This window comes from Marmota flaviventris, chromosome 8 (assembly GCF_047511675.1).
Source record: "Marmota flaviventris isolate mMarFla1 chromosome 8, mMarFla1.hap1, whole genome shotgun sequence".
NCBI classification, from domain to species: Eukaryota; Metazoa; Chordata; class Mammalia; order Rodentia; family Sciuridae; genus Marmota; species Marmota flaviventris.
This window is the reverse complement of record NC_092505.1, coordinates 84,005,321-84,019,281: the sequence shown is the minus strand read 5'-3', so window position 1 is coordinate 84,019,281 and position 13,961 is coordinate 84,005,321. Positions and strand designations below refer to the sequence as shown.

Here is a 13,961-nt window from a genome sequence, read left to right as displayed (position 1 = left end):
GTGCCACCTTGCGAGAAAACGGGGTAATGCAAGGGGAGAAAAAGACTTCAGCACATGCCTGGGGATGGATAGCAATAGGGTACCACTGGCAAAGAAGATCTCTAAAGGAAGGAATTTTATGGATTTTTTTTTAAAGTGGCACATATACACGATGGAATTTTACTCAGCAATAAAAGAGAATAAAATCATGGCATTTTCAGGTAAATGGATGGCATTGGAGAAGATAATGCTAAGTGAAGTTAGCCAATCCCCAAAAGACAAATGGCGAATGTTTTCTCTGATATAAGGAGGCTGACTCATAGTGGGGTATGGAGGGGGAGCATGGGAGGAATAGATGAATTCTAGATAGGGCAGAGGGGTGGGAGGGAAAGGGAGAGAGCAGGGGATTAGAAAAGATGGTGGAATGTGATAGACATCATTACCCAAAGTACACGTATGAAGACACGAATTGGTGTCAACATACTTTATATACAACCAGAGATAAGAAAAATTGTGCTGTATAAGTGAAATAAAAATTGTAATGCATTCCGCTGTAATTTATTAAAAAAAAACAATAAAAAAGAGAAAAAACAAAAAAATAAAATAAAAAAGGAAGGAATTTTATGGGCAATTTTGGAGCATGTTTTTTGTTTATTAAGATGAAATAAAGTCAGGATTTCAGGCTAATAATGAGCAAGAAATTTCCCTTCATCTTGGAAGTTTAGTATAAATCCATAGGATGGTCTGGAATATATGGAGCAAGATCAAAGAAATGGTTGGACAGCAAAAAAATAAGACCAGTCATCGTGTTCAGCCTCCCATAAGCCTTTTGAGACCTTTGAGAGGAGAAGAAAGATGAATATATCACATCATAGACTCTGAACTACCACAGAAAATCCTATCCAATGACAGAAACTTCAGATCTGGTTGCAGATCAGAATTCACCCTTAAGAGAAATACTATAGGATCAGCCGAGATTAAAATTCCAGAATTGACGTGGATGGGCTTTGGAATATTTAAATAATAATATTTAAAACATAAATTTTAATTTAGACTTCTGATTTTTTTGACTATGAAAATGTTGATGGAGGGATGTTCGTTTTAATTTTGGGGTATACTACTGAATAAAGAGGTTCCCATTAAAAGCTTACATATTTTTTAAAAGCCTACATTTTAAAATCTATTTTGAAAATAGCTAAAATATCAAAAGACTTATTTTTAATTAATTTACAAGTTAATGCTTATTTTATTAATTTAAATGTATCTAATAGTAGTTAAAATGCATATTAACTAGAATGTTGCTTTTATTCATTCTCATCTTTCCTAAAATAATGTTTTTCAAACTCTGTGCATCTTTGACATCAATGTCTCTAGCATTACTAGAGGCCATTTCTTTTTTAAATGACTTACTTTATAAAATTCAGCTGCTTTAAGTACATTAATTCAATGTGTTTTAATAAATTTACAGAGTTGTTCGACCATGACCATAATCCAATTTAGAACATTTCCATCTTACTCTAAAAGATCCCCGGTGACTATCTGCAGTCATGCTACCCCACTTCCCCTGAATTTACCTTGTTTCTGATTCACCGTTTCTGGCTATTTCATTCAAATGGAGTCATGATATGTGGCTTCCTGTAATCTGGCTTCTTTTATCTGGTGTGACATTTTTGAGACTCATCTGGGTTGTAGAATATATCAGTACTCCATTCCCCTGGCTGAATAATATCCTGCTTAAGGACATACCATACTCTCTAGCCATTCATCAGTCAGTGGACATTTGGGCTGCGTTCACTTTTGGGCATTAATGAATAATACTCTTTGGGGTTGGGGTTGTAACTCAGTGGTAAAGCACTTGCCTAGCACATGTGAGACGCTGGGTTCCATCATCAGCACCGCATAAAAATGAATAAAAATAAAATGTCCATAAAAGATAATAATAATGTCCATCTACAACTAATTTTTTTAAAAATAATGCTGTTTTGAACAATCCTGTACCAGTCTTCGTGTAAATGTATCAGGGCTACTTTTTTGATAAAATTTCTAAAGCATTTCCTCTTAATTTTTATTAAGGTGAAATGTATATTATGTAAGAACTGAGTAAATACTACACAGTCCTAGGAAGGACTTCTTATTTCTCACTTGTACATACATATCTGGGATCGCTATGTGTAACTACATCAATACCATCTTCTTAAAGTTTTCTTAGGGTTGTTTTGTCTTATTTTTGAAGTGCTGAGGATTGAACCCGGGCCTTGTGCATCCTAGGCAAGTGCTCTACCACTGTGCTATGTCCCCAGTCCAAGATTAATTTATCCTTAATGATATCTAACACCTGCATTTATATGATAATACCCCAGGATCAATTACTAAATCCATTTAGAAAAAGAAGAGGAGAGGGAGGAGGGGAGTGAAAAGGGTAGGAAGAGGACGAGAAAGGAAGGAAGGGAAGGAGGGAAGAAGGAAAGAAGAAAGGAAGGAAGGAGAAAATGATTATTCCAAAGTTCCATTCAAGGAAGACAATGAACTCCAAATTCTTTGGTAAAAATGGTAACCTAAATAAAGTAAATGTCACGCTTTCTAGTATGATTTTTAACTGTTCATTAAATGAAATGCAACTAGCTTGACTGCAGCAAACACTTGTAAGTGCTAGGGGCACTAGTGGTTCCTGAAAGGGCCCGAGTGGAGAGTCAGGAATGCTGGGACATTCCATAGGAGGGTGGTGAAGACCAAATACAGGACAGAGTTTGGCAGCTACTGTGATTGGCCTCCCCTGTATTTATTTTCCCTTTCTCATCCCCCAAGGAACAGGTTTCAGCTGAGGAAAATGACAGAACCATTCCCAGGGAGGTAGTTTGTATCATTTATTTATTTAGCAGTACTGGGGATTGAACCCAGGGCCTGGCATGTGCTAGGGAAGAGCTCTACCACCAAGCTACATCTTCAACTCTTTTTATTGTTGTTGTTCTTGTTTAATTTTTTGAGATAGGGTCTTGCTAAGTTCCCCAGGCTGGCCTTGAGCTTGTGATCCTCCTGATTCAGCCTCCTGAGTCACTGGGATTACTGGAGTATCCATACCTGGCTTCTTGGGGGTGGGTGCACTTTGGAAATCCCAGAGCCTGGGATACTAAATGGCCCATTAAAAAACAAAGAATTGAGCCTGGCACAGTGGCTCATGCCTGTAATCCCAGTGGCTCATGCCTGTAATCCCAGTGGCTCTGGAGGCTGAGACAGGAGAATCGTGAGTTCAAAGCCATCCTCAGCAATGGCAAAGTGCTAAGCAACACAGTGAGCAACTCCTGTCTCTAAATAAAATACAAAATAGGGCTGGGGATGTGGCTCAGTGGTTGAGTACCCCTGAGTTCAATCCCTGGTACCCAAAAGAAAACCCAAAGAATTGTCCACATACTTTTTGATTCCTAAATATCTTACTAGATAGAGACTTAATAGAAGTGAAGACTCCACTTGTAATGCTCTGAATGTAGACTCTGTTTTACATATAATCAAAAATAATTTTAAAATGGTTTTAATAAATACTGACTTTTCCAGGGATGCAATTACCCTATAAATTAAAGGAAGATAGTATTTGTACAGAATTTAAATTTGACATTTGTTTATCTTTCAGAAAACTGCTAGAGTCACACCACTCTGCATGTCTACATGGTCTGATCACTCACACTACAACCAGAATTTGCAGCAGTCACATCTTCTTGGTTATCCAAGTACAGGAGTACTATTTCCTCATTACTTCTTTTGAAATACATATTGCTGAAATACATACTATTTTTCTATAATTACTTTCCTTTATTTCCTCTTTACATGGCAGTGGGGACTCCACAAGCCTAAGAATACTTTATGCTTTGATTATTCATTATTTTCAAAGGATTAAAGCTACTATAAAGCCAGGTACACCTGTAATGCCAGCAACATGGGAGTCTGAAGCAGGAGGTTCACAATTCAAGGTCATACTCAGCAACTTGGTGAGGCCCTCAGCAACTTAGCAAGATCCTGCCTCAAAATTAAAAAAATAAAAAAGGGCTGATGTGGGAGTTGCCTATCCGTGAGCTGAGCATCCCCTCTCAGCCTTGAGTAAGGGGGTGTTGGTCTGGCATCACACACCATGTGCTGTGCCAAGCAAGTGGCCTTCACCTTTGCTCAGTAAAGAAGTTTGCTTCAACTCTGGACTTGAGCATTACTCAATGGGATTGGGCAACCCCCTTTAAACCTTATCCCTGCCTTATTTGGTGTAGAATATTCTATAGAAAATCCTTTGTTGTCTTTTCCCTATAAATAAAGGGACTCTGGGTGCACCCACTCTCTTGCCTTCCAGCATGGAAGAGGACTCTTGAAATCACAGAGCAGTCCCACCCTCTATCTGTAAAACTCGTTTCTGTGTGTTGCATGATTTCTTGGCCGTTTTCTTAGTTTAATGTTGCAGCCAGCTCTTTTAAACCCCAGTTCATCTCGTCAGTGCTGGTCGTTGGTAAGGGGCTGAGGATATGGCTCAGCAGTAAAGCATATCTAGATTTTAGTCCCCAGTACCCCCCACCCCCACAAAAAAACAAAACAAAACAACAACAAAAAAAAAACCCAGAAACAACTATGAAGGGAAGGTTCAGGTACAAGGATTCTAAGGGAGAAATAGCCATTAAAAGAAATATTAAAGAATAATTCCTCATAATTAAAAGAAAGACATTATGGCAGACACTGATAAATGGCTAATTTTTCACAGCCCCCCCTTTCCCAAGCCATTATGGCAGTTAGAAGGCCAAGTTCTTGCCTTTTCAGATTCACCTGCATCTAGGAATGGCTATATAACATAAAGTTAGTCAAAAGCTTCTGGAAGAGTTCCTACTATCCTGACAAAAGGAACAAAGAAAGCAAGCATTGTTCCTTTTCATTCTTCCTCCTTTGGACACAGCATTGATATCTGAAGCAGCAACAGCCATTTGTGATTAAAATTTAACAAACAAGGAAACATTAAGAGAATCACAAAGATAATGGCCTTAATATCATTAAACCATGATCCAACACCAGGAATTTGTACCTCCAGATATCATATTATGCAGTTTATGTGGGCTAAGGTCTTTCATAGCCAGATATCATGCTGGGCACTTTCCTTTAATATAACCCATTTTACAAATGATAACCTACTAGTTGAATGTGAACCCAGAACAGTCTCAATCCAAAGTCTAGAGTGTTTGTCCTATACTAACCTGCTTATGTTTCCTAGTAAAGCCCCAAACTTAGATATATCCCAAGTTCCCTGTGAACAGGAAGGGTGTCTGCCATGCATGAGCTGGATGGTGCCCAGAGCTGGGGTCCCTGATGGTTCTGACCTTAGAAGAAACCATGGTGAAGGAAAGGAAGGAGCCTCTGGATGGTGAGACCATCTGGCCACAAGTCTGGCCACAAGTCAGGCTTCCGGCAGTGAGTCTCTGCTCCCCTACCAGCCAAAACAAGAGCTGACTGGAGTCTCATGGAGAAAAAGGCTACATCCTCACTCCACAGCCTTCCTGGTTGATGGGACCTCTGGCTCTTTCCAGAGCTCAGTGAAACCTGGAAAATTCTGCAGCTGAAAAATATTCACTCTGCTTACCTGAACCAGGAAAAGGAAACTGCTGTGCCTGAGCAGAGGCTGCCGCCTTAGGGAGGCCACAGCCATGGAAAAGACCTAATCACAGAGATCTCTGCTTCCTGCCCACAGCGTCCTCCTTACTGACATTTTCTATCGATGCCAGGGCTAGAGGGATGGGTAGACTGAAGAGCTGGCCTCTGATTCTGAAGAGCTAACTCAGGGCTGGTAGTCTGAGGACCTGCCATCTTGCAAGTGCTTTCACAACAAATCCACGCTTCTCTCTCACCAGAGGGCCAAACTTGATGAACAAAAGAGACTCAGAAATGAAGGGTTATGTTTACCATGGTCAAGTGCCTTTCCTAAAGGAAAGGTGGCTCTTGGTCCAGTGTGTTTTCACAGTTCTGTTTTCACATTCAGGAGTGACAATTATCTTTATTCCTGACTTAACAGTGGCATTCTACACATATTCACTGTGACCATGATTTTGATTCCTTGTAAAAACTGTATCACACTGAAAACTAGCTTTGGTGACACAACCCCAGGATAAATATTTTATGGGAATTTCAAACGTGTCTAGATGCAGCCACAGCAATGTTTATAACAGCTCAATTCATAATAGTTAAGTCATGGAACCAACTTAGGTGCCCTTCAACAGATGAATAGATAAAGAAAATGTGACATATATACACCATGGAATATTACTCAGCTATAAATAAAAATGAAATTATGGCACTTGCTGGTAAACAGATGGAACTGGAGACTATCATGCAAACTGTAATAAGCCAAAGAACCACAGGCCAAATGTTCTTTCTGATATGTGGATGCTAACACACAGCAAGGAACAGGGGAGAAGAGAAGTTCATTGGATTAGACAAAGGGGAATGAAGGAAAGCGGGGGAAGGAATAGGAAAGATAGTAGCATGAATCGGACATAACTTTCCTATGTTCATATATGAGTACATGACCTGTGTAACTCCACTTTATGTACAACCACAAGAACGGGACTTTATACTCCATATATGAATGATATGTCAAAGTACATTCCATTGTCATGTATAACTAAAAAGAACAAATAAAATGAGTGGAGAAAAAGATGAACATTTATCTGGCAGTTACAGCACTATGTATTTGTCATGCACTGTGTCATTTAATCTTAAAATTTATGATGACCCCACTGTATAAATGAGGAAACTGAAACTTCAAAAAGTAAAGTGACACTGCTAGTTAGCAGTAGAATCCAAATCCTTATATAGAGCTATATGGTGTCTGTTTTTCTCACACTGCCTCTAAGAAATAAGAATGAAGGCCTGGGGCTGTAGCTTAGAGGGAGAGCGCTTGCTTCTCATGTGTGAGGCACTGGGTTTGATCCTCAGCACCACATAAAAATAAATGATTAAAATAAAGGTTATTGTGTCTCTCTACAACTAAAAGAAAATAAAAACAAAAAAGAAGAATTTTTAAAAATGCTTCAATAATACTCAAAAGGGATAAAAATGAACCATTAAATTATAAATTAATGGGCCTGGGGATGTGGCTCAAGTGGTAACGTGCTTGCCTGGCATGCGCAGGATGCTGGGTTAGATTCTCATGCACCACATAAAAATAAAATAAAGATGTTGTGTCCACCAAAATCTGAAAAATAAATCTTAAAAAAAATTCTCTCTCTCTCTCTCTCTAAAAAAAAAAAATTATAAATTAACCAGTCACTGGACTCCTGTCTGCGATGAGCCATGGTGTAATGATAAATGTCAGAATCATATATTGTGCCAACAGAGTTTCAGTCCAAGGCTATAGGAATCCACCCCAGATGCTCCCCACCATCCCTGCAGACCCTGATGCAGGTGGGCCCTGGGGCCTTCTATGTTGCAGGGTCACAGCTCCAGTTTCTAGGAACCCAGAAGACAGTCTCCATCTTGCCTTTTGTCTTGCACAGCCTGGACTTGCCACAGGAAGCTGAGAGATAGCACCTTCAGGGGGCTGGTTAGGTGCTTCCCAGGGCCATTGCTAGGTCCTAAGCTGGGCATTGAGGAGCAGTGAGTCCACTGACCTCCCAGGGTAAATCAGAGGACTTAGATAATTTTGTACTGAGCACCTTTTATGTTTCATTCTCTGTTCTAAAGTCTGGCAATACAGAAACAAGAAAAATGAAGACCCTGCATTAATGGAGTTTTCACTTGGGGAAATGTTCTGGATTGTATGCAATGTTCCCACCCAGGATGTAATGCTGGAATGGGAAGAAGTATCCCAATAAGTGAAATTACATTTCCTTCATATCAGTGGGCTGAGGACTTTGAAGCAGATTAAATATGATCTGAGAAAGGGAAAATAATGTGACTTCCTCATATTCCCAGTCATAGAGTAAGATTGATACCTACTGCACATTCTCTCCATGATGTAACTAAGATGGTTTTAGGTTTATTTTTTGTTTTTTCCAGAACAGGTGTAAAAGCTCAAGAGTGACTGGCCACCCTATTCCCCTGTGTGTCAGTCAAGGGCCTCATCTCACTATTGTAGACTTTCGAGTTTGGTTTTACTATAATTTATTTATAATAATTTGGTGTCACTCCTAGTTTCAGGAATTGAAGTGATGTCAACCTCAGCTAAATGAATGAAAAAGAATGTTCTCAAGTGACAACAACTTTCCCAAGGTTGTGGATGAGCTCAGGAAATTTCTAGTCTCTTACTAGTACCATATCGTCTTTAATCCCAATTTAATGTTGTATGGAAATCTCCTTAGAAGAGCTGAGAATAAAAGACAAATGTCTCAGAGAACAAATAACCTCAACAGTGCTCATGAGTCCTTTCAGCAAGACTCCCCAGGTTGACTCCTGGGAGAACATCAATAGGACAATGGGAGAATTCACCCTGGTAGCTGATCCAGCAGTTATTTCTTTGTTCTTCTTCAAGATCTTTCCAACTCTGTTCTTTACAACCTCAAGGCATAAACTCCCTTGGGAAAGATCAAGATTGTCCCCAACAGTAAAGGCAACCTCCTCCACAAGCTCCTGGCTATGGCCAGCAGGATATCCTCACTCCATTCCAGTCCTGGCTGAGGCTTAGGGATGAGTGAGATAGGAGCCTAACATTCATCAAGGTTCCAGAGACTGGGCTCTTCCCATAGGAATCCCAACAAAACGTTCAAATGAATTTGCCCCTTACCTGAAAGAATGGCAAATTGCCGGTGAAGCTGTTCTATTATGTCCACTGCCACCAAAGGCCTGACTTCCTGCTGCATAATTTCATCTGTACAAATGAAACACAAATCAGGTTAAACCCTTGCATATTACAAAGAGGAATTAAAACACACACACACACACACACACAGAAGATTCCATGACTGGGGAAACCTGAGACTTATCAAGATATGGCTATGGGCACATTATTCTCTTGATCTGCAGGAGCGCAGGGCTGTATCCGGGTTTTGTGTGGTGGGAAGCTTATACACACAGGCATGGGACACATGCCTGGAGCCCCTCCCAAGGAGAGGGAAGTGTAGGAAAGGGCTGAAATTGAACAGTATCGCCTGCAGAGGGAGAAAGAGTTCAATGCCAAGGAAGCTCTAGCACTGAGATCCTGTGGCAGCTCTGAAGTGAGAATGAGATCCAGGAAAAAATGACTACCCCACAGACCTGCTTCCAGCAGAACAGGGGGATGCAGTCTTGAATAATCTCTTGGCCTTTGTCTGCAACATGCGACCGAAATCCATGAAAACTACCATTTAAATGGATAGGAGGAAAAAGAAGCCCGTTTCCTAGATTGGCACTTCAGAACATGAAGTGCCTTGTAGAATACGAAGCTTTAGCAGAACTTGAGTTCTATTCTTACAAAAGGCATGAAATTATTTCTCTGTGAGATAAAAGGTCCCTTTTGGAGAATAGCAAATCTAGCTTCTTTGTATACCCTTAGTCCTTATCCAAAGGTGTCATCTTTTTACCTTATCCTTCTTAGAAATTTAATAAGTATGTGTTGTCTGTTTTCCTATGCCTTCAGCTCAAGCAACGGATGTATCGATGTTGTCCTTTTCTTTCTTAGATTTAGTAGGGAAAAAACAATTCTTTACAGAAAGAAAAGGATTAAATATTTTCCCCTTATACTTTCTTGAAGGTCAGGGGCTTTATCTATGAAGTAAATAGTTATTTGTAATTTATCTGAAGCATCAGCAGCCTTAAATTCATCCATTCTGACTAAGGGTTTGAACAACAAATACTAACATACTTGTTAGGGCTACTGTTAGTTTATTTTAATCAAAATTACTAGATAAGAGGATTCAAGGACTTGTTACATATTATCATTTGGAGTACTGATAATCATTTAAAAGTAAAGACTTTGCCATACCAAAAAAAAAAAAAAAATTCAAAATACTGAATGAGTATCACTTTACCATCATTGTAAAGTTGAAAAATCCTAAACCAAACTATTCTAAGTCAGGAACCGTCTGTATATCCATTTGGGAAAAGGGAATTAGAGAGAAGGAGAAGAATTAAGCCAAATCCCTTAGCCTGGGCTGGGGAGAGGAAGGCATTTTCATGTTCTCTCTACAAAGAGAACCCTTTATCCTGAGTTACATATTTTCCAGGGACTCTGGCTTTATCTATTTATTTATATATTTATTTATTTACTGTACTGGGAATTGAACCCAGGGGCACTTAACCACTGAGCCACATCCCCAGCCCTTTTTATTTATTTTTAAATTTTGAGACAGGGTGTCCCTAAGTTGCTTAGGGCCTCTGTAAGTTTCTGGGGCTGGCCTCCAACTTGCAGTCCTCCTGCCTCAGCCTCCTGAGCCACTGGGATTATAGGCATATACCACCACATCTGGCTTTCCATGGACTCCTAAAGAATGAACTAGTTAATGTTTCTGTAGCAGTTAAACATCTGGGTAGATTAAGGTACAAACCACACAGCCTTGTGTGCTGATTCTATTTGGAAAGATTTCCTACTGATCCAGGAGGGAGTTTTGGAAGCATTATGATATTGACCAACCAGAAGGTGATATTTGGGAAGCTCCTCCTGGCACCTTGGTTCCTATTCTTAGCTTTGGTGTGAAGATTAAAAGAGTTGATTTTTGTGGAGATGTATACAGTAGGTACTCATTAATTGCTAATTACATCTGTTACTCTGAACAGACAGGTCTTTCCCACATTTCTTTCAGAATTGTGTAGGGGTGGGCCCACTACTAGCTAAAACCCCAGGATCCTCCTCAATGAGTGAATTCCACCTTTTTTTTTTTCTGGAAGAAAGGAGTAAATCCAAACCAGAGCTCCTTCATCCCAATCCCCATTCCCTCCTCAATTTGCCAAAATTCAAAGAACTTCTGCATCACTATTAATTTGGGTGAGTGTAATAACAATGATATCACTGTTAATTTGGGTAGGTGTAGCTATTATAGCTACATTTTACAAAAAGGGGGACTTCCTCTGTTAGAAACACAAATGAAATGATGTCTGAGATTTGCTTTAAATACTCCAGTATTCTCCTCTGCCAAAAGTGTTCCTGGGGTGGGGGAAGGCAAAAAAAAAACAAGATTGACAAAATGTGCATATTTATTGAGGCTGGTTGAGTCCATGGGGGCTCGTTATACAATTCTCTTGCATATGTTTCAAATTTTCCAACATAAAATGTAAAATACTAATGGACAGTAACATAATTTCAGCAGAAACAGAAGTTATATGACTGAAGAGTTGCTTCAAATGTAATTTTCCAGGGTCCTAGGAAAGTGACGTACTCAAAAATAGAGCTTGGTTGTCATTTTTTTTTCATATCTGAAGGAGCATATTTAAGAGATGATAAGCCCAGAGGAAAGCAAAAAATCATAAAGTGCAACTTATTATTCTTATAACTCTTATTTGAGATATCCATTAAATAAGCATCTTAAAGATATAAAATCTGAAATGATCACAGAAATGAGGGAAACAAATCATGCCCTTGCCCCATTTCATTTTCTAAATGAAGAAGTGGAGACCTAAAGAGATTCTCAACTTGCCTGTGGTAACACAACAAATGAAGCATAGAGCCTGGGTCAGTCATGGGTGACCCAAATTGACCATACATAATGAAGTGCCTTGACCCTTTGCCTTCAGGTGCAGAGGCCCTTCTCCTCCCCACCCCTGAGAGGCTGACTAGTAGCCCTTAGCCTGGGAATCTAAGGTTCCCACAGATCTTCTCAACAGCCTCATGTGGCTATCTAATTTACAAGATTAAAAGTTATGATTTCTCTTTCTAAGAATAGAAATGAGCTGGTGCATCTCTGGCCCAGGTTTTGCTGATCATGCCTGGCCCCCAGTCTGGCAGTGATGTTATTTACTCTTGAAGTCTTCCTAATACAGAAGCCATGTGACCCAAGTTGGCCATCTGCAATAGATCAGGAGCTTTCTTAGACTTAGCGTCTGACTCAGAGGTGAGGACTGCCAATACACTCGACTTTAGTGATGCCTGAGATTTGTGGGCCTGCTGGAATAGAGGCATGCTCAGTACTGGCCTTTTAAGCAAGGCCCGTTGATGCTCTGTACCAACAGACACAAGGCCAACCCTGCTGTTGGCAGGACTTACCCTCCCATATAGGTGGAGTCAGGGGAAGTACCCAAATTCCTTGGTCCTAAAGGAACTCCTCCAGCTGCAGTGGAAAAGTCCTGGCTTCAGATACAGACAGCCCCAAATACAAAGACCCTCTCTATCACCTTCTAGCAGGGCAACCAAGCCAAGAACTCTCTGAGTCTCGTTGTCCTCTCCTGGGAATGAATTTCCTTCTCTCAGGAAGAGCTGAACATAACCAAAGATGATCCACCAGGGTTGGGTGGCCTGCTTCACATCTACCCTGGCCTTCTGTCCAGCATGCAGGCTTCTTGCTTGTTTTTTGATACTTTTGATGGACATGGATTAGGGGAGAAACCTGTCTCTTTGTAAGCCACAGGAGACAACTCAGATTCAACCCAATTTTTATCCTGGGCAAAGTTACAAATATACTAGAAAAAAAAATGCCTTTTTCTATCTTCAGTAAGTGTATAGAAGCATGACTATCTTTTACCCTACCTAAGATTTGAGAAGTACAGAAAGTATGAAAGGCCCTACACAGCCTCTGGCCTCCTAGATGACAATAATAGTCCAGCATGTTCCATGGGAATCCAGATGTAGGCAGCGAGCAGCAGGCCTGGGACACCCACTTCTCAATCTGAGATGGAAACATGAACTCTGAGCAGGACCTTTATTTACTAATGACAAAGCCACACTGCTCACAGTATAGGGCAGGAAACCGGGCTGAGACTATCTAGGTGCTGAGTGCTGTGACTGGTAAGGAATGAAGGGCAGTGAGATCCTGAGCCTCCCACTCTTCATGTTCTCAAATTCTTGTCTCATTGTGATCTAAAAGACACAAGTATGGTGGTAGTGGTGTGTGTGTGTGTGTGGGGGGGGGGGGATTAACTTTTTTTTAACTTAAAAAAAGGACAATCTGGACCAGAGAAGAACAGTAGCCCCAGATGTGGCAGATCCAGTGACATCCAGTGCTTTGCCCAGAAAATCAGGTGGACAGATGCAACAGAAGGATCTGTCACTTAGGCCTCAACACCTGCACCTGTAGCGACTGCTAATCAGCAGTGGACCAGGATCTCCATTCCTAGGTATTGTGTCACTCACAGTCCTCTGTTAATAGCACCAATACAGCACCAGCTGTGAGCCACGCACTAACAACACACTTTACAGATTAATTGGTTTACTTACTTAAATAATGGCAGAAAGGGGATAAACCTAGCACTCAAATGAGCCCCTCCCACCAGCCCTGCCCTCCCATGCCCACTACATCACACCTGACTGCCCAGGAAACATCTGGGGACAAGAGGCTAAGAGAAACCAGCTGCTGGGCTGGTGCAAAGCCACTTGAGGTCACACTGCCTCTCACTTTTCCATCTTACTGATGGAGAAATACATTCCCTTTCCGTACTTTGTCCTGTGCTACAGTGATGCTAAACCTGACCCAGACCAACAACTTCAGTGTCACAGTCTTGTCCACTAATTAAGAATGAATAAAAGACATTTGAAAAGTAGACAGAAGAATTTTTGGAGGAGCTTTAAAGTTTTTAAGAATCAAGAACACTAAAACAATATCCAACTCCCTAGCAGTCGATTAATGGAATTTAAAAAGCAATTGAATACAGGTTGAACATCCCTAATCTGAAAATCCAAAATCCAAAACATTTTAAGGACTGACATGACACCACAAGTGAAAAGACCCACACCATGAAGCTTTGTTTCATGCACAAGATTATTTTTTAAAATTGTATGAAATTAACTTCAGGCTACATGTATAAGGTGCATATGAAAATAAATAAATTTCATGTTTCAACTTGGGTCCCATCCCTAAGACATGTCATTATGTATATGAAAATCTTCTAAAATATGAAAAATATGA

The 13,961-nt window shown here is 40.3% G+C and overlaps 1 protein-coding gene across 4 annotated transcripts in view; it reads right to left on the bottom strand.

Annotated features, from left to right (window-relative positions):
- The window catches only part of Mcf2l2 (MCF.2 cell line derived transforming sequence-like 2), a 279,778-nt gene that overhangs the window by 232,139 nt on the left and 33,678 nt on the right, over positions 1–13,961 (bottom strand). For all 4 annotated transcript variants that reach the window (XM_071615435.1, XM_071615436.1, XM_027942238.3 and 1 more), the window contains one exon: positions 8,717–8,800. In XM_071615435.1, coding sequence (XP_071471536.1) covers positions 8,717–8,800 — 84 coding nt within the window. The remainder of the gene's footprint in view (positions 1–8,716; positions 8,801–13,961) is intronic.